This window comes from Fusarium odoratissimum (assembly GCF_000260195.1).
Source record: "Fusarium odoratissimum NRRL 54006 unplaced genomic scaffold supercont1.33, whole genome shotgun sequence".
Lineage (NCBI taxonomy): Eukaryota > Fungi > Ascomycota > Sordariomycetes > Hypocreales > Nectriaceae > Fusarium > Fusarium odoratissimum.
In genome coordinates this window covers 32121-50635 of record NW_022158779.1, presented here as the reverse complement: position 1 = coordinate 50635, position 18515 = coordinate 32121, and the positions used below count along the sequence as shown (strand labels likewise).

General features: G+C 48.0%; 9 protein-coding genes across 9 annotated transcripts; 4 read left to right on the top strand and 5 right to left on the bottom strand.

The window, feature by feature from the left end:
* The first annotated feature begins 75 nt into the window (after positions 1-75).
* Positions 76-2552, top strand: FOIG_13382 (uncharacterized protein). Its single transcript, XM_031214533.1, has one exon. It carries the CDS (start codon positions 461-463, stop codon positions 1004-1006), a length of 546 nt encoding a protein of 181 aa, XP_031055624.1. The 5' UTR covers positions 76-460; the 3' UTR covers positions 1007-2552.
* FOIG_13383 (uncharacterized protein) lies at positions 1063-2082 on the bottom strand (the record flags this gene model as incomplete). The annotated part of the gene is made up of 3 exons (XM_031214534.1): positions 1063-1232; positions 1284-1509; positions 1561-2082. The coding sequence occupies 3 exons, from the start codon at positions 2080-2082 to the stop codon at positions 1063-1065; spliced, it is 918 nt and encodes a 305-aa protein (XP_031055625.1).
* A 240-nt stretch (positions 2553-2792) lies between the features above and the next one.
* Positions 2793-3795, bottom strand: FOIG_13381 (uncharacterized protein; the record flags this gene model as incomplete). The annotated part of the gene is made up of 1 exon (XM_031214532.1): positions 2793-3795. Exon 1 carries the CDS (start codon positions 3729-3731, stop codon positions 2793-2795), a length of 939 nt encoding a protein of 312 aa, XP_031055623.1. The 5' UTR covers positions 3732-3795.
* Positions 3796-4185: 390 nt separating this feature from the next.
* On the top strand, positions 4186-6047 carry FOIG_13380 (uncharacterized protein). Its single transcript, XM_031214531.1, has 5 exons — positions 4186-4305; positions 4360-4695; positions 4748-5034; positions 5078-5338; positions 5392-6047. Exons 1-5 carry the CDS (start codon positions 4272-4274, stop codon positions 5962-5964), a joined length of 1491 nt encoding a protein of 496 aa, XP_031055622.1. The 5' UTR covers positions 4186-4271; the 3' UTR covers positions 5965-6047.
* A 980-nt stretch (positions 6048-7027) lies between these two features.
* On the top strand, positions 7028-9478 carry FOIG_13379 (chitinase 1). The gene is made up of 4 exons (XM_031214530.1): positions 7028-7948; positions 7999-8097; positions 8149-8198; positions 8248-9478. The coding sequence occupies exons 1-4, from the start codon at positions 7833-7835 to the stop codon at positions 9228-9230; spliced, it is 1248 nt and encodes a 415-aa protein (XP_031055621.1). The 5' UTR covers positions 7028-7832; the 3' UTR covers positions 9231-9478.
* A 299-nt stretch (positions 9479-9777) lies between these two features.
* Positions 9778-11447, bottom strand: FOIG_13378 (uncharacterized protein). Its single transcript, XM_031214529.1, has 4 exons — positions 11087-11447; positions 10974-11024; positions 9935-10916; positions 9778-9879 (listed from the first exon to the last, which is right to left on the bottom strand). Exons 1-4 carry the CDS (start codon positions 11370-11372, stop codon positions 9786-9788), a joined length of 1413 nt encoding a protein of 470 aa, XP_031055620.1. The 5' UTR covers positions 11373-11447; the 3' UTR covers positions 9778-9785.
* Positions 11448-12864: 1417 nt separating this feature from the next.
* Positions 12865-14372, top strand: FOIG_13377 (carboxymethylenebutenolidase; the record flags this gene model as incomplete). The annotated part of the gene is made up of 4 exons (XM_031214528.1): positions 12865-13192; positions 13251-13666; positions 13717-13886; positions 13947-14372. 4 exons carry the CDS (start codon positions 12865-12867, stop codon positions 14320-14322), a joined length of 1290 nt encoding a protein of 429 aa, XP_031055619.1. The 3' UTR covers positions 14323-14372.
* Positions 14266-15151, bottom strand: FOIG_13376 (uncharacterized protein). The gene has a single exon (XM_031214527.1). It carries the CDS (start codon positions 15051-15053, stop codon positions 14400-14402), a length of 654 nt encoding a protein of 217 aa, XP_031055618.1. The 5' UTR covers positions 15054-15151; the 3' UTR covers positions 14266-14399.
* Positions 15152-15919: 768 nt separating this feature from the next.
* Positions 15920-17329, bottom strand: FOIG_13375 (uncharacterized protein). Its single transcript, XM_031214526.1, has 5 exons — positions 17113-17329; positions 16961-17065; positions 16538-16911; positions 16422-16489; positions 15920-16373 (listed from the first exon to the last, which is right to left on the bottom strand). The coding sequence occupies exons 1-5, from the start codon at positions 17281-17283 to the stop codon at positions 16006-16008; spliced, it is 1086 nt and encodes a 361-aa protein (XP_031055617.1). The 5' UTR covers positions 17284-17329; the 3' UTR covers positions 15920-16005.
* Between the last annotated feature and the right edge of the window lie 1186 nt (positions 17330-18515).

The window sequence follows — 18515 nt, the reverse complement described above, 5'->3', positions numbered from 1 at the left end:
GAAAGGCATGGAATGCTCGTATCCCACCTTCACAGCTGTGCCGCCTCCGCTCCCAAGTGCCTCTGGCAGCCCTCTCCTCAGTGATTCAATTGACGATGCTTTGCTTTCTCTTCAGATACCCTCATTCATCTCCACGACTGAAGCATATGGCATGCAGCTCGACTCTGCGGAATATCCTCCCCGTACAGCAAACGATTTTACAGCGCGCGCAGAATTCTTGGCTCATTTGATGTCACTGCAGTCCACGGCACTGGCTGAGAAGGGGTTCAATGTGTTCATTCATCCGTAGCAGACTCTTGCTTCAGATGCGTTACGCGACGCGTTAGCTGGCAGTGCTCTACACACCGTGCGAAATCCTTCCAACGCCCGCTTCGTCGATTCTGAGATTACAAGGCGCGCCTCGCACATTGTCGCGGTCTTATATGCGGCGTCAATAAGCGATGATACTGTCGACTTGCGAATGCTTCCTTCGGTCCAAGCACTTCTTGTCTATCAATGCATGCGACTGTTCTCGCCAGGCAGCATCAGTCAGCAGGCGCAGGCGGAACGCGATAACATTGTTCTTCAGATTTGGGCATCGCGTTTACAATTATTGTTGGCTTGTGAAGACGAGCTCACGGAAGCGAGCTGGGAGTTTTGGGTTGAGAAAGAAGCCATCCGTCGCACATTAATATGCATAGAGCTTGCGCAAGGCACCTACACGTATCTTCGTGGAAACTGGCCCATCGGTGTTCGATGTCATCACGACCTAAGGTTTAATGCACAGAAGGCCCTTTGGGAAGCCAAGTCAGCTGCAGAATGGCATCTTGTGTCTGAGGATTCCGCGCATCCCTCGCTGCCATGCAATATGCTTCGCTTACATAAAGACATTCGCGACGCAATGCCTGGTGACTTGGATGATATAGGGGTTCTATTGCGCGCTGCGGGTGAAGGGCTTGCGAACATGAATACCTGGCTTCGTCACGATAAAGAAGCCTTGCAGCGATGGGGCCAGGTTGGTGTATGACTCGTCTTCAGCATAACAGCAGTACATACAAGTTCTCGCTCTTGGGTGATCTGCCACTACAAACCATGTACACCAATGCGAAGGAACTGGCCGTCCTTGTCAAGCCTATCCCTAATCGGTCCACTCTTCAACTCATCGACATCCCAAGCTGACCACACAAATCGACCATGCAAAAAAGCTGCTTCCCCCGACGCGCACCATACAGCAAACGCGCCTGGAAGACTCACTACCAACCGTTAGGCATGGGTATATTTCAAAGACGCCCCACAAAGCTTACCATCGTCCCAATTCATCGTCGTTTCTGTCATCCCTTTCTCTCGAGCTTGGTCTGTCAGGATGGCACCTGGATGGAAGCTTACGATCTGAATTTGAGATGCATCCTTCTCGTCTGCAAGTTTCTGGAGGAGAAGAGTCCCAGATGCCTTGGTCAATGAATACGATGAGAGATTCTTTGGGCTACCGAAGTCATGGATGGCACCCGTTGAGACATTGACTATATGGTACTACCAAATGGACTGTTAGCAGCGTCTTCGAAGAGAAGGTTAGGTATATACTTTTCTTATTCTTTGTACATCTTGACGGTGCAATCGATCACAAAGCTGGTGTAGCGCCCGAGTGTTGACCACGAACTGCTCCCACGTCTTCTCCCAACCTTGACCTGACAACGTCCCTTCAACATTGAGAGCAGCATTGAGGACCAAGACATCCACATGAACACCATTTGCACCCAAATTGTCAAACATCTGATCAATGCTTCTAGAGTCAGACATCTGACAGACTACCGCCTCAAATTTGGTGTCGCAATCGCTATGATCATGAGTGAGTCTTGCCATCGCCTCGTCAAGCTTTTGGCGCGTTCTTCCAGTGATGATGATCTTGTCTGCACCAGCCAAAGCAAAGTTGTTGGCGATGGAGTATCCGATACCAGCAGATCCGCCAGTGATGAAAACAGTCTTCCCGGCTTGGGAAACTGAAGGCTGTGAAGGATCTATAGCACCATACACCGATGTATGTAGTTTCTTTGTTAGCGGTACGGGTTTGTACATAAAAGCGGAAGATTCGGCGTTGTTTGGCATGATTGGGAAAGTCTTTGAAGATGAATGCAGAAGGTGAGGAGGCATGCCAGACAACAGATTTAAGACCAAGCGACGTCCATTTTATAATGGTTCTCTAACTGTTCATTTGGAGTATTGTATTAGGCGGGCATCTTCCATGTCATTTGCGGACTATTCTGGATCATGATTGCGGAAATCCGTTATAGAGAGCGGCCTGTTGTGGATCTGACGATGGAGAGCCACATTTGACCGCAGTCATAAGGATAAAAGGCGCGTTGTCGAGAAACGCCTCCTTTTGGTTTCTGGCATAATCTGAATAGGAAAGCGTCCTCTGAAAGGGTCAAGCTCACAATGGGTGGGTACCAGTAGGTATCCTACATGGACTGGTAAGGGTAGATGGGTTTATTACGAGCTAGCCAGGATGCCGAGCGCACTGCGCATGCAAGGGTCTGCGAATGCTCCGAGCCCTTAAATCAACTCTTGACTCGAGATGTGAGATTGTGATTTTGTGACAGGCTTTCGGTGGGAGTCTATTAAGCGCGATGCCCTTCTTTTTGTCCTGTTGAGATTGGTTGGCCGTATGGACGATGAACCTTGTTTGTCACTCAATTATAAGCATTCTTCATGTGTCAAGTTCACGGGGGTTTTGTTTCAGAACCTCACATGTCAAGGGCCGACTTATCCAGAAGACTATGCGGCTATGATCCTACCAAACAACTCATGATAACCCCTCATTGAATCTCCTTCCTGGCTGGAATACACTCCAGGAACCTAACCTTGTCCCTTCGCAACGCGTCTTCAAGTGAAGTAAAAGGAATACCAAACTTGTCCTGAACCTCTTTGGCTCTTTCTTCAATAAAGCCAAAAGGCTTCATGTTGGCAAAATGCTGAAACATATGGCCATGAACACCGATACCCAACTTCTCCACCTCCTCAGGAGTGCGCTTCACGACCCCGACTTCCCTACCGCTGACCTTGGCCAGTATATCCCTGACCTCCTCAAAGTCAAGCAGTTCATTTCCAAGATCAATTTCCTGGCCTCGGAATCTGGTAGGGTCCTGCAGGGCCGCAGCGACGTACTTCCCCACGTCATGAGCATCAGTGTAAGGAAACTTGGCACCACCAGTGAGAAGACCATCTATTTCTCCGTCTGTTGGGAGACGAGGAAAGTTATTGTAGACGCCTGGGATAAGAAAGTCATAGTGGATAAGTGCGGGTCGAAGAATTGTGTATGATTCGAATTTCCCTGCGCGAACAGTATTCTCGACTTCATATTTGGAAGTATAGTATCCGTGGAGATGAGGAATAGCTTTGACATCGTCGTTATCCCAGATATCCTTCCTGTCCGCACAAATGACGGTAGTGGCAACGAGATTTTCAACGGCAGCCTTCTCGCAAGCTTCAACAATTGTCTTGGCCTGGAGGAGTTCCAGACCAGGGAAGGAAACGGTGTTGAGAAAAGCGGCTTGACATCCCTGTGCAGCTTCGAAGATATCGTCGAGATTCTTGCTCTCTCCCTGGAAGAGAGTGATTTTCGGGTCAGTTAGCAGGGCTGGGATCTTTTCGATGTTGCGGACGACAGCGTGGATCTTGTGGCCGGCTTTAAGGAGGTGCTCGATGACCCATTGGCTCTGTTGACCAGTGGCCTGTGTGACGAGATAGGTCGGCATTGCGAAACTGATTATAACGTGACTGTGGTAGTGACAGAGTGACACGGTTGAGATAACGACGGATGAGTCCGAATTATTGAGTCGATGCTTTTGAGTGAGTCTTCAGCGGTATATTTATAGTCTGTTTTTTTTCTCTACGGATTCCGGCCATATCCCGGCAATTATTTCAATGTCTTATGATTTCTAATATGTCCTGAGCTGACGAATATCCATGATCCGGTACTTCTTTGGAGTCGGAGCCTTCGCAGGCATCTTAAAAGTCCGGTCGTCTTTGAGGCTTAGCGTAGAGAAGAACCCGATCTTACCTTCGATAAAAGTTGCTTCCAGTGGGGGACACATGATGACAGGGGAATGTCACCTCAATCGATCATTGGTGCTTCTAAACTTAGTGCTGATGACAAATTCCTTGTCTGCTTATCACCTGCGAGACCCTATCACCAGCAGTTTTGACCGAGAGATTGAGATCCTACTGCTTTCATCTACCGTACGATATTTACTGCTCGAATCGAATCGAGCGGCGTTTCGGACCGACTTTTTGAGATGAAACCCCGAAAAGGCTGTTGGACTTGCGCAGGTTAGTGGCGGCAAAACGGCTTGCGAACTGGCCATCACTAAGCATCAGCATCAGCTCGCAAGATTCAATGCGACGGAGTCCGACCGAATTGCAACAAATGCAACCGTTCTCAATTGACCTGCCAAGGCTATGAAGCTCGATTATCATGGCCCCGAAAAAATGACAGGAAGCGAGCGATGGTATGCACTACGGCAAAGCAAGCGCCTGTATCCTTCCAAGAGACGAGCGAGATACCTCGTCGCCTTTTCTTGATCAATACATCATTTCGCGATGTCGAGCTACACAACTACTTACCGTCACAGTATCACCAGGCTCAAGTTTCCAAATCGCCTTCAAAACCACTCAAGCAGCCCGCGATACATACCAATCAGAATGAGCTGTTACAGTACTGTGAGAGCTATAGCACATCCACAATGTCCACGTCTTCTGACTCGCATATTAGTTCATCACTTAGCGCATCTGTCTTTGGTCACATTCAGCACGACAACGGCTGGAATCCGCGATACGCTCATGAGAATGGCTATGATCAACAACAGTGCTTCAGCCTCGGCTCTTCTACATGCTATGCTAGCCTATTCATCCCTTCACCATCATGGCCTAAGCGAAACATCTCTCAAATTCAAAGTACAGGCACTTCATCTGCTATCTACCTCCGCCGAAGATGGTGAATTGTCCTTAGTAAACGCCTCTCAGCACGTGGCTGCGTCCATGCTGCTTGGATCATTTGAGGTATGTGGCCCCGGAGACCAATGAGGTCCTGCTGACATTTTAGACTTTACGTCCTTCTGAGAGCTCAGGTGAATGGTTGTGGCATATCTGGGGAGCTGTGGATGTCATTCAAGCCACTCAACTCAGCGATCATTCTTCTGAGAATGAAACATACGTTCTCATTGACTGGGTCAACTATCATCATACGCTCTCACGTTTCAGCACGCAGCATTGGCAACATAAATCACTGGCTTCAAAGGCGTCCAAGAAACCGATGCAACTCTTTCGTCGCAGAACGACCCCGCCACTGTCAATATACAGACCCGTATGCTTTCTACAAGAACAGACTTGGAGCTTAGTGGCTAACCAAAGTTTCAGAATCATCCCTCTATAGATCCGACGTCTTCTATAATGAGCCTCCTTTTTGAAGCATGTAATATTTATATGGATCCACAAGATCCCCAAAGTCAGAGTCCGGAATACCGCAACTCGCTCCGACGGCTCGAAGCGCAGGTCGACGATCTGATTGCTTCCCCAGTCCCGAACGATCTAAATCCTGAAAGCGCATTTGCGTTGGAGTTATACCGTGTAGCAACACGCATATACATAGCGCGTGCCTCCCAAAGTCCATGGGAAGCACCAGCAGTGTTGGACTCGCTGGTAGATGCACTGTTCAACGGCCCAGTGGCGTCGTGCACCTGCATTCATTTCTTTCCGCTATTGATTCTCGCATGCGAATCACGAAGGGATGATCAACGGGTGGCAATACTTAATCTGATTGACAGAACTCAACGCGATGCACGAATCAGGAGTATGAAGGCTGTGACGAATGCTATTCAGGCTGTTTGGGTGCAGCAGGATCTTCATGCCGATAGTGAGGTGTTGGTGAATTATATGGATCTCCTCAGTATTGGAATTAGCTCAAGTAGCAGTATTCCGTCCTTTGCATAATGTTAGGCTGGAGTCAGTAACCAAGTTCTCTGTGCTCATATAAGCTCTCAGCCACGAGGCTCAACTGCAAATAACACATCTGGCTCACAACTTAGACATTATACCACAATGCCTGGCCAATTGCTACAGCATAAAGCTACTATCATGAAAACCTAAAAGATGGCTCATTTGACCGCCATCACGGGTATAAGAACTATGATGCGTCCCCCAAGACGATCCAACTCAGCACCAGGAAATTCAAGGACGGATGAGAAAGGGTTGACCTGAGGAAAGTTTCGAGATGGCACGTATGTCGGTGGTGTCATGGGGGAAGAAGGTTGGACTGGAAGAAGGTTTGGAGCAATCAGAAGGCCGTGGCGGTATTTAGTTTATGGGTCAGTCTAAGGTCAGCAAATACGCTTCTGATTTAACACAATGGCTGGAGTCAGTAACACCGAGGTAGGCAGGATACTGGATGAGATTGGAGAACCTGGGTTCTGAAATTCGACCAAAAGCAAGGAATCAAGAGTCTTATCTTCTTTTGCGAAACGAATGACCATCTCTCCTCGTGGCCCGGATTTCCTATCAACATCGAGTAATGGCCTGGCCCGAATCCTTTGCTGACTGGCGATCGTTGCAACATGATTTGCTGGTGGTGATATCCTTTATCAGTTAGACCCGAGTCGGCAGTGAGACATGCGCCACATGCTCAAATGTCTTGTGTGAATGTCAATGTCCCATTGGTTAGCCACCTTCCTAATGCAGGCGCCACGGTAACTTGAGATCAGACATTGATGTAGTATTGGGATTTTCGGAGTGATGAAGTGATCACAGGAGCAACTTTAGGCGCTTGGAAATCTCCGAGAGGAATTACCAAGATGATGGCTTCTCGCAAATGCCGGAGGTGATGCATGTCGCTTGGCATTTGAATGCCTCCAACACACTACGTTACATCTATAAAATGATATTCTATCCGTTGCGCACCTTGCTTGGGAGTATAAAACCCAAAGCAGATTTTCTCTCCAAAGGCTATCGCTTGCTTCAACAGGATGTCACTGGTCGTGCCAGCCCACTAGCCCGGTGCCCTCATCACGCTCTTGCGAATACTACCTTAGTTTGCAACTACGATAAAAGACAGCTGGAAGAGAATTCTCCGTTTTGGGTTACATCGTCAGTATCAGGCATAAATCAAGTGACGTGCGACCACGTACCTTATCTCGATGTTTCTTCTGCTGTCGCCAACCTTATCGGAGAAAGCCTGTTTATCAACCCTGCTGTCAAATCGTTGCGACAGTAAATCGCAAGCGACAATATCACCCGACTTTAACTCATGAGTAGTTCAAAACCCAATATTCGGGTTCATTATTTCCGGGAACTGCTCTCGCCTGTGTTTATGAGAGTGTTATTTTGAGTTGATAGACCTGACAGCTGATGCTTACATCGCGCGCCTTACTTGTGAACTGCTCTCGCCATGTGTTCTTGACAGTTGCTATGATCGTCGTTGCTGAAACAGATCTGCAACGTTGCAATCGGCCATGTATGACCGCAGTCTCTCCATTAACCACGGCTATGATCGCCTTTCCGCAATGTAATTCAAGTCATTGCAGCCTTGAAAAAAGTCATTTGAGTATTCTGCACATGTTCTTTCTTCCATCGCTGCAACTCAACATGTCTTTCAAAACCCTGCTGAGACGAGTCGATGACTTTGGAAAATGACGGGTTTCCTCTTATCTGCAGATTATGTATTTGACAAAATGTTTTAAGAATGATTTCGGACGTATATAATACTCCTGAAGACCGATATTCGGCCAAAGGATCAATAACAATCACAACATCGAATCACAATCGCACCACATAAACATTTCCCCTTACGCAACGCAACATTCACAATGGTCGCACTCGACGATATGACTTCTGGCATTCCCGCCCTTGTCGTTCCAGCCAACAATGATGACATCTCTGAGGAGGCGACGGGTAGCGTCAACGCCGTTTACTTTGTCAACTGGTTCGTCTTCCTTCTCACGTGCTCTTGGTTCATTCACTCATCACATGCAGGGGTATCTATGGGCGTAACTATCAACCCCAGAACCTTCCCGCATCGCAACTGACTCATGTGCTTTATGCTTTCATGAATGTGAGAGCTGATGGGACTGTGTAAGTATTCCTACTGAGGAGACGCCTTGACTCAATGCTCACGACATATAGCTACACTGGAGATTCCTATGCCGATCTTGAGAAGCACTACACTGGTGACTGTAAGGTTATTTGCTTCCTAATACTCAGAAAGTATGCTGACTCCACTAGCCTGGGAAGAGCCCGGTAACAACGCATACGGATGCGTCAAGCAGCTCTTCCTCCTCAAGAAGGCCAACCGAAAGCTCAAAGTCATGCTATCCATCGGCGGCTGGACCTGGTCAACCAACTTCCCAGCTGCCTCTGCCTCAGCTGCTACCCGATCCACCTTCGCCAAGAGCTCCGTTACTCTCATGAAGGACTGGGGCTTCGACGGTATCGACATCGATTGGGAATATCCTGCCAACGCTACCGATGCCAGTAACATGATCCTTCTACTCCAGGCCGTGCGCAGCGAGCTCGACTCTTATTCCAAGCAATATGCCAATGGATATCACTTCCAGCTTTCCATTGCTGCCCCTGCTGGTCCTGATAACTACAATAAGCTCAAGATGAAGGACCTCGGATCGGTTCTCGACCATGTCAATTTGATGGCTTATGACTACGCCGGGTCTTGGAGCGCCTTCTCGGGGCATCAAGCTAACAAATACGCCAACACCAAGATCCCCAACGCGACGCCGTTCAACACTGACCAGGCCGTCAAGGCTTACGTCAACGGTGGCGTTCCGTCCGCCAAGATGGTTCTCGGTATGCCCATCTACGGCCGCGCATTTCAGAACACTGCCGGTCTCGGGCAGCCATACTCTGGTGTCGGATCTGGAAGCTGGGAGAACGGTATCTGGGACTACAAGGCCTTGCCCAAGGCTGGAGCTAGTCTTGTCTATGACCGCGATGCTCAGGCCTCTTACAGCTATGACTCCAACACTAAGGAGCTTATCTCCTTCGATACCCCTGGTATGGTCGCGAACAAGGTCCTTTACATCAAGAACCGTAAGCTTGGTGGCAGCATGTTCTGGGAGGCGTCTGCTGACAAGACTGGTGCTAACTCGTTGATCGGCACCAGCTCCAAGAAGCTTGGAACTCTTGATAGCACTAACAATTGCTTGACCTACCCTAACTCTCAGTATGCCAACATTGCCAAGGGGCTTTCTTGAAGAGACAGTGGCAACACAGTTGTGTTCGTGAGAACAAGGAAGGGTACAGCTTAGCTTTTGGGGATGCGCACTCGTGGCATAGACTCAAATTATTATACCTTCGCTTTAGATATTAATAGACATTCGTTTAGCATTACTTCTGGACGATATGTAGCGGCATAGTGCCGCAACTTTACTGTGTGCCTTCGAACGAATTAGATCACAGCTACGTATATGTTTACACCAACATTACCTATGCTGAACTTCTCTGGGGACTTGTGTCGTTGCGTATCGAGCGCTTGCGGCAGTGCGCTATCCATCAATGATATTGGAGAGGCTCGCGGCCCGCGCATCGGGTAACGCACTTCATAAGCGGGTATCCTATCCCTTTTTGAAGAGCGGGTAGTGTCACAAATACAAGCATCATATAAATACCGAATCCCTTATCTTACGCTACTTCATATTGGGACGCCACTTCAAGAATGTTTGTTCTATTCACAACTAGGCTAGGTCTCCCCTCCCTTTCCCTCCCGAATCGGCCGCTATGGGTCGACCTACGAAACGCTATTCTACAGCTCAAGAGATGGTTCCAGAGTTATCAGCACAATTGAACACCTTTGCAATCAGACCGGATCGGTAGGCATCCTGGATGGATACAGCCACACTGTAACTTCAAGGGGGTTAGCTATCGCACATATCACAGGGGCGGTCATTTATTGACTTACGTTCCGGCAATGACCATGAAGGATCCAACGAGTACGATGAGGGCGTGTGACCAATACTTCGCCTTGTTAGATGAATTGCCCCTTCTATAATGCTTAAAATCCTGCATCCAAAGGAGGGCTGGGAAGATCAAGCTGAAGGGAGCGAAACAGACGGCTCCGGCAAGACCCAGGAGGTAGTTGAGAATAGGGACAGCCTCGGCAACGATAAAAGCAAGGATTCCGAGAGTAAGATTGCTACCAATCCAGGTAGTCCAATGAACCATCGTGTTCTCCTGAAGATGGTGCGAGTCGCGGAGGATTCGGACGAAAATGTACTTCGCGGCCACGTGCTGGTAAATACCGACACCGATAATAAGACCTGGAAGCGCAATTCCATACGAGATCTTCTTGAACAGAGGGCCTGCACTTCCGAAAGCAGGGGTCGCCAGCCATACGCCGCACCATCTATAGATGACGAGGGAGAAGGACAGGTACATAGCAAGCACGAGGACACCAGTAACTAGCACGGCCTTTCTGAAGTGCTCGGGGCGCTTCATTTCTGACAGCACAGGCAGATACATAGATGAACCACTGTTGCTGATAAAGATGTTGGCAGAGGCAGTGATGCCCGCTACAAACGTAGGGTGAGCGATGGCAGTCCAACCCAGTTCGTAGTCACCAGTCTGAGGAGCCATTGCAGGCCGGTCTTGCTGGGTTACAGCAACAACGAAGATGAAGACAGCCACGAAGAACGTGAAGAATCCGATCCATGTAAGCCAGCCGAGGCGGCTGAAGGTTCGTACCGAGGAAAACAATGTGATTGAGATCGCACCGATAAGGGTGAAGATAACGGTGCATGCGCCGTGGTTGGAGATGGCGTTGAAAGCTGTCGAGATGGAAACGATGCCGGCGGCGGAGATGAGAACCTGGGCGACCAGAATTTGAAGGCCAACAAGTTCTTTGCCAACACGTCCCCAGAGGCGACCGCACATATCAGCGAGTGCTATTCACTCTGTTAGAGCTAACGATGTAAGCTTAAAGATCGAGGTTGAAAACGTACTGTGGCACTCAGGATGACGGTTTCGGAATTCGCCCAGAATAACTGCCGTGTCTGCATAACAGTTGTTAGTCAATCTAACCCTCTTTATCTTACCAATTGAACACTTGACTTACAGGTATTCAGAGTATGCCAGCCAACGAGCGATAGACCGCCTCCAACAGCCCCAAGCGTCGCAAACGCACCAGGCACGCTCAGAATGCTCATGGCAAACTGGATCTTGAGAAAGATGATGGTGGCTCGCTGCCAGCTGACAGTTCTGAACTGCACGCCATCATCTATCTGCTGGAAGACTTCATGAGACTCAAGCGTCTCGCCTTTGATGGAGACAACCTCCTCATCGGCCGGTCTGTATGGTGTGACTTTGTCATCAACCACTTGCTGCACTTCTTGGGCAGCCATGCTTGCCTCTGAGTTCTGTTTCTGTGGAGATACGCGTGAAAAGGAAGTCAATGAAGATGAAGGTGAAAGAGGAAGTGACTCAGTCTGTCATCACAATCTCAATGGGCGATCTTGTCCTTATTTCTACTGGATCCGAAATCGGTTGCTACCCCAGGTTATCTACCCCGACTTTATCTTTACGGTCTAGACTGAGCCTGCATATCGTGAGCTAGACGGTATCAGATTTGGTCTCGTGGGGTCTTTTATCAAGTGTAAACCTTGTCGACCACTGATATTTGCCCGCTTATCAGAACCAACTTTGGCGATATCTCCGTGTAGAGTTGCCCAATTGCAGTGAATACCTTGTCAGCGACAATCGGCTATGGGGCAACAGAGATTAGTTATAGAGGGTTCCGCACGTGGAAAGGTAAATTCCGCACTCAGATTGGACACGATTTGAGGCGTCGTGATCTAACTAACCTACCAGGACGCATTTTCGCGGAGTGCTATTGGTGTCGCTTCCATTATGGTTGCAGACTCGCATTGGTGTCTTATCACTAGTTATCGGGTATGGAGAGAAAAAACACCAATCGATACAGGAATGTCGGCTACCGGGTGGTACATATTCTTGCTATAGTACCTCTATTGAACTGAGTGATCTAGGGCTCATACAACTGCCGGCTCGTATTATTTTCCAGCCTCTTGGGTTCTGCGTTACAAGTGATGCTTTTCTCCATCTTCCAATGTTCATTCATGAATTCAGTAAATTTTGTATTAGCTTCTAGGCAGTTGTATCATCAAGGACAACTGAAAAAACAAGAAGCAAAGGCCTGTCATTCTGTTATGACTCGGTTGCAAGTCCCATGATGCCAAAGCCACCAAGTAAGGTGTGCCTTCTTCCAGCTAGACGGGTTCACCACTTATCATCAGCCTCACAGACCTGTTTCAACTACCGTTTTTCTTAAAGCCAATCAATGCATGGCGTCTCGGACACCGGCATTTATACATGTGCGGTATGTGGCGACTAGTAATTATAGACGTTTCCAAGACTTGGTCGCGGGCCGCTGAACGGAAAACGCACGCTCCAGATGCCCCATACCCGCTATCATTCAGTGGGCACAGCCGCTGGCAGAACCAAAATCTGAGGGAGATATCCGCTGTCATTTAGCTCTATCTCGCCAACTCCACCCTCGTATCTGACTCAATTGATTGTAATCGTTACTAATGACCTCGTGTCTATGACGGGTATAGTTGAATAAAGATGTGGACATTGACTCAAATGGCTTGTGTCATGAGATCAGACGATATCCTCTTCATGATATCTCGGCAATCCGGATATAGACAACTGAATCAGGATGTCTCTCGATGCCGCAGTTCGTTGCTTAAGAAGAAGACGATGATAGCTTCAGTCGAATCCATGACCATAGCAGCAATTCCATCAACACTACATTCCAGCATATATCTGCCTTGAATCTTATTACATTATATAGTGTCCCATTACACTTCATTAGCCATGTACGCAGACATCAGCAAGCCACCAGCCCCTCTCCCATCTATCAATCTCAAGGTCCTGAGGCCTGGTCTATCTTTGCTGTACCCACTCTCCAGACGAGGCCACGGCCCCGGTCTCATCATTCTCTCCGCCACTACCGAGGACCCCGTGGCTTTCTACGAGGGTGTCCCTTCCTCATTGGTGAAGTGGACTGAAGAAGGTTATGCCGTTGTTCAGATTGAAGCCGCTGCATTTGAAGGAAATGACAGCGGAGTTGTTCTCAAGGAAGCCATCGATGCTTTGAAGCAATGTGAGAAGTGTGACCTGAACGATAAAGTTGGCCTGGTTTGTAAGTTGTCATTGATGCGTGTCCCTCTACTTATCCATGCATTCTGACATGTTTCCAGCGTATGAGCCAAATTTATGGAACATCGCTGCTCCTGGAATAGACCAAACCCCAGAGATTGTTGCCAGTGTTCTTTACGCCGATGAAGAGTCTGCAAAGACTCTGACCTCAAGCGAAAAGCCTGTGTTAAAACATATTGCTGGTAAAGATTTCAAGCCCTCGAGTCAATCACACTACCCCTACAAGGAGTCTTCAAGCTATGCTTTCGCGACTCCAGGGCACCCTCACTTTCACTATACAACTGAGTCGGTATCTCACACCCGTAATCTCCAGTTCCTGAAGCCCAAACTTAATGGACCCTTCTTTGACCTCGAGGCTATTTGGGATGAACATACCTGGTATGAGTTTAGTGATCGATCGGTGCAGCATACGATGAGCACAATGGTACAGGAACCTTATGTGAATCATGTTCCAACTGTTGGTCTCCTTCTGAACATACAAACGTCCAATTGACTAACGATATCCAGTTGACTGGCGGTATCGGCCGAAGTAGTCTCACAAAGTTCTACCGAGATAACTTCATCTTCAACAATTCCCTCGATACTACGCTTGATCTTATTAGTCGCACGATAGGCATTGACCGTGTGATTGACGAGTTCATCTACAAATTCACCCACGATCGTGAGATTGACTGGCTGTAAGATCCTGTATCCTTAGAACTTATCATGGCTTCTCATGCTAACTACCGTCCCCATAGCTTACCTGGTATTCCACCTACTTTCCAAAGAGCAGAGATTCCATTCACAGCCGTTGTCAACATCCGGGGCGATCGCCTGTATCATGAACACATCTCTTGGGATCAAGGCACTGCTCTCCGACAGCTTGGACTTATGCCAGAGTATCTGCCATTCCCTTATGCGGTCCCTGGTCAGACAGGAGGTCCTGGTGCAAAATATGAGTACCGAGTTCCTGTGATCGGAATTGAGACTGCGGATAAGATGCGGGATAGGAACTCGGTTCCATCAAATGGCATGTTCAGCTACAAGGTTCGACAGGTTCAAGACGGCCCAGAAAGCTTGAGGAAGGAAGATGATGTCAAGCAGGAGGCAGACATTGTAGGTGTAGCTGCTTGAGCCCTGTTCAAATTGAAAGATAAATCATATATCAAATTGGATATCTTACATACAAATCGTCTTGATTGGAATTCCTGTTATATCGTCTTCTTTGCATCATAGTATTCCGGATACGTCTGCTTGTAGCCTAGCACAAATCTTCCCCAGTAGGCGGCAGTTGTAAGCAAGATCCGACTGACCACCCGGCCCAAGAATTCCCAGGGAATCGGAATTACCAATGGAGTATCGGCGCTATGAAGAAAGACGAGTAGCTGAAAAATACTAGGTGCACTACCCGACGCTTTACAATCATCCAAGTACCCGAAGAAGTTTCTAAAGAACTGCTGTTCGTTCTCATATGATTCTGGAGTCAGATGAATATCCACCACGAGATCTCTGTCTTCGGCTGCATTTTCAAAGCGGTGAAAGTATCCAGCCTTCACTGACGCTGTAACTTGACCATCTGGGTCGTCGGACAGGACGGCAAAAGGCTTTGGGTCAAGGCCGCGGTAGAAGTTCCCTTTGCCGGACTGGACGCGGAAGAATTCATCTTGGTAGATATGATAATGAAATGGCGGGGCGATGATTGAAACACCATTTTCTTTATCTGTTGGTGGGATTCGATGGGTCATGATGTATTTTGAGCCTGGTCCCGAGAAGGTGACGGAAGACTTGCCGCCTTCGTATAGAATTGGGTTGTTCTGGGCATTTTGAGTGCGCGCTGGCCCTGACGATCTCAAGAATGAAAGCATGTTGCTGACTAGTGTAATATTCTGGAGAGATATGCCGAGTCTACTGAATATTTAAAGATGAAGTTAGATTATAATCGCTCTTGGGCACCAAAGAGGAGGGTCAGTCAATGCCGAGTGGGGAAGCCATCGCCAAGACATCCCATAGCCGACCCTAATAACCGCCGTGTAACAGAGCGAATTAGTAGATCATTACCTTAGCATTACAATATCCTAGGCTTGATCTGCGAGTGCCCATACGTCATGGCGGAATTGCGATTTACGCCAGCTGTCGATCCAATCTGCAAGGGAGCTGCGAACCCTTCAACAGCTGAGTTGAATGATCATCGCCGACTCACTCAACATCCACTGACAGCGTCACTAACGGTATCGGAAGCTCACCACGGTGTGCCCCACACTAGACTATGAAGCATACAATTGCTTCTTCTCGAGTAGCGGCATTTCATGCCATTTGACACGCCGTGCCCACTTTATCATCATGCAGCCAATTAGGAATAAGAGGATTATCGAATGTCCTATCTCATCGATACGCTGGGCCATCATGTTGGATAACTTCAGCGTGTTTGAGAAGGCCGACACCGTTTCATGTCATGCATACATGTAAGTTTGTAGTATAGAAGTCTAGTTTTTCACTGCTTTCAAGATTGCCCCGAGGAAGTGTAGTCAAAACTCTTCGCTTCGTCCTGAAATTCCTTCACGAGCCCAAGAAACAAATCGAAAAAAGGCATAAGAAAAGACCAACAACGATGGTTGTACTACAGGAGATATTTTATGGATTTCATGAGTTCTCGAATCGATATTCCATCCAGAGTTCATGAAACTGGCCAGAGAATTCAACATCTGGCCCAGCGTATGACCAACTCATGAACCCTCCTCACACAAGACTGGGTAAATCTCTCTGTACTGTTGTCCCATTTAGAGTCTAGCTAGAATACAAGTAATATTAAAAGTATGTTTATGGATGTACCAAATCTTCACGGGACCCATGTGACTCCCTCGATGTTTCTGGTCTCTCCAAAGATTGCATCTCCAAGTCCACCTTGACATAGATCTTCTGACTGGATGTACCTTCAACATCATCAAGCTGTTCCCAGTTATCTCCAACTTCGCCTCGATGAGTCCGGCGTGCTGCCGGTACGGACTGCGATGTGATGACAGCTCTGCTGGTTCCAGAAAATGGTGTAATGTGAGTTGGAGAGCTGCCCGTCGATGAGTCGAAATGGAAACGAGAGCTGACGAGTTTTCGTAGTGACGGTAAGCATCCAGCGATTATTCCAATTCCTGATTCGAGAGTTGACCAGAGGACGATGTGTGCAACGTGATCTAATTTTATCAGTATGGCTACAGGAACGGTTTTCACGGCGTACTAACATAAATAATCCTCCGGGTGCGAAAACGCCTTCAAGTAGGGCAGGCGAATAATAGTACACAACGAAGCCCTATCGCGAGATGAGACATGTATCTTCAAGTTCAAGATGAAAACTTACAGTATGCCCAGTCCGAGGATAATACTAACAGAGACCTTGGTGGCCTTTCTCATATGGGATTTGTATAGCATGAAAATAGGCAGGATAGCACAAATCCAATCTGAGACAACCGCACTGAGGGACACCATATAGCCTACACTCATTAGGAAAGGCAGCGAGCATTTTGTGCGATCATCCCAATTGGCAGTGATTGGCATGCATGCGAAAAAGGTACCAATGGTGTGGTAGAGCATGGTGACTATGGTAAAGATGAGAGTGGCCCAGACAATGATTCGATGGGTTTTGGTGACGGCGATGCGGAGGAGGGTTACGCAGATGGACGCTTTAATAGGCGTCAATGAGAGGCTATAAAATACTTGGCCAATCCACGTCCACTGTGTGTTGGTTAGTAGGGCTGTTGAGTCGACGCTCGCGATGAATTACCTTTCGACCATCGACTTGTAGGTATGCATTTAGGTATTCATCTTTTGTTCCCAGACCTGCATAAATGGCACGAACACCAACAACGCTGAATATAACGTGTAGTATCTGTCTTGGTCAGTGCTATGTCTTGTCTAACTGTGACACAGACTTACCCATCCGATAAGCATGAGACCATCATCGATACCAAAGAGACGATACTTCAATCGAACAAAACATCGCAGAATAACAACTATGCCGGTAGGGATCAGAAAAAAGATGGAGACAACAAGCAGAACAAGCGCCAGACCCTTAGGGTCCACCGTCCTCACACTCTCATCGAGCATGATGGCGATGAGATGTTGAACCCACTCTCGCAAGCGCAGAAACAAATACGAAAACTGGCAGCGCAGGGCTGGCATTTTGAGCAGCTGGCTCTCCTTTCTAGCACTGGTCCTAATGCGTCGGATATTGCAGAGTTTGTACTATCCCCCGCATTTTGACCTCCCCCCCCCATCTCATATTTTAGTAACATGGTCTAGTGAACCTTATCGAGGCTCACGAACCAAGGATATCTCGCGGATAACGCCTAGCCTGGCCAGGGTACTGACTCATGAGCTCGATCGATGGATCTGCGCCCAGCGCTTCGAGTGACTGCTTTCAGTTGAAGCGTCGACATGGCTTGCTGGGGTCACGCCTGCTAATGTTTTTGCTGAAGGCTTTTTTGCGTGGCATGCACAGCTGAATCAGTGCGCAGCCAGTCTTATCTCTTATCTGAATTTCCGCGTAGATCTAAGAAACCACTAACTTAAGCGAACCTTTTCTTCTTTGCTGACGCTAAGTTGCAGAGTTGGTGGCTTGAAGCCCTGCTGCAGACAATGACTCGACCCAGGATCCTGGACGCAGGTAATCGCATGATTGTAACGCAAAGCCACAAATATACAGGATATTCTGTGGACATTGTCAGAGCGTATAGTCATCCGTTGCTGATCTTGTCCGCCAAGCTCGTTCAAAAGTTCATGATGCTATTTTCCACCATAGATAACGGTTAACGTTAGGTACGCGTACTCCTCCATAATCTTCCAGGGAAAACGGTAACCTGAAGAGTCAGAGCTTGATCACAGATTCAGGGGTAACGACAGGGGTTATATGCACGGCAGATTAGTGCGATTGCAAGAGGTCCTCGCTTCAGAAATCAGGCCCTATAAGCACTATTCCCGAAAGCCCGATAGCTTCATTTGCTGAAGAAGCCTTCATACCTGTTATGGTACTTGTTAGCGGTGGATCATTAACGATGTTGGACGAAAAGCCTCCGAAAACCGATCGAGACTTAGTACGGCCAGGCCAATGGTTTTTAGACCCGGAGTAAGAACTAGGAAGCTATTCCCATGCATCCGGTACGCTACTGATATGACACGAGTTTTGTGGCTCTGTTTGGAAGAGACAAGACTTGGCCGTGCTTGGATCGACTGGGCCCCTGATTTCATCGCTAGGAATGATTTCTGGAGACCCTTTGAACGCTATGACGACGCTATTATGTGACTTTGTCTCTAACCAGCCTGTTGCATCCCTGTAACGG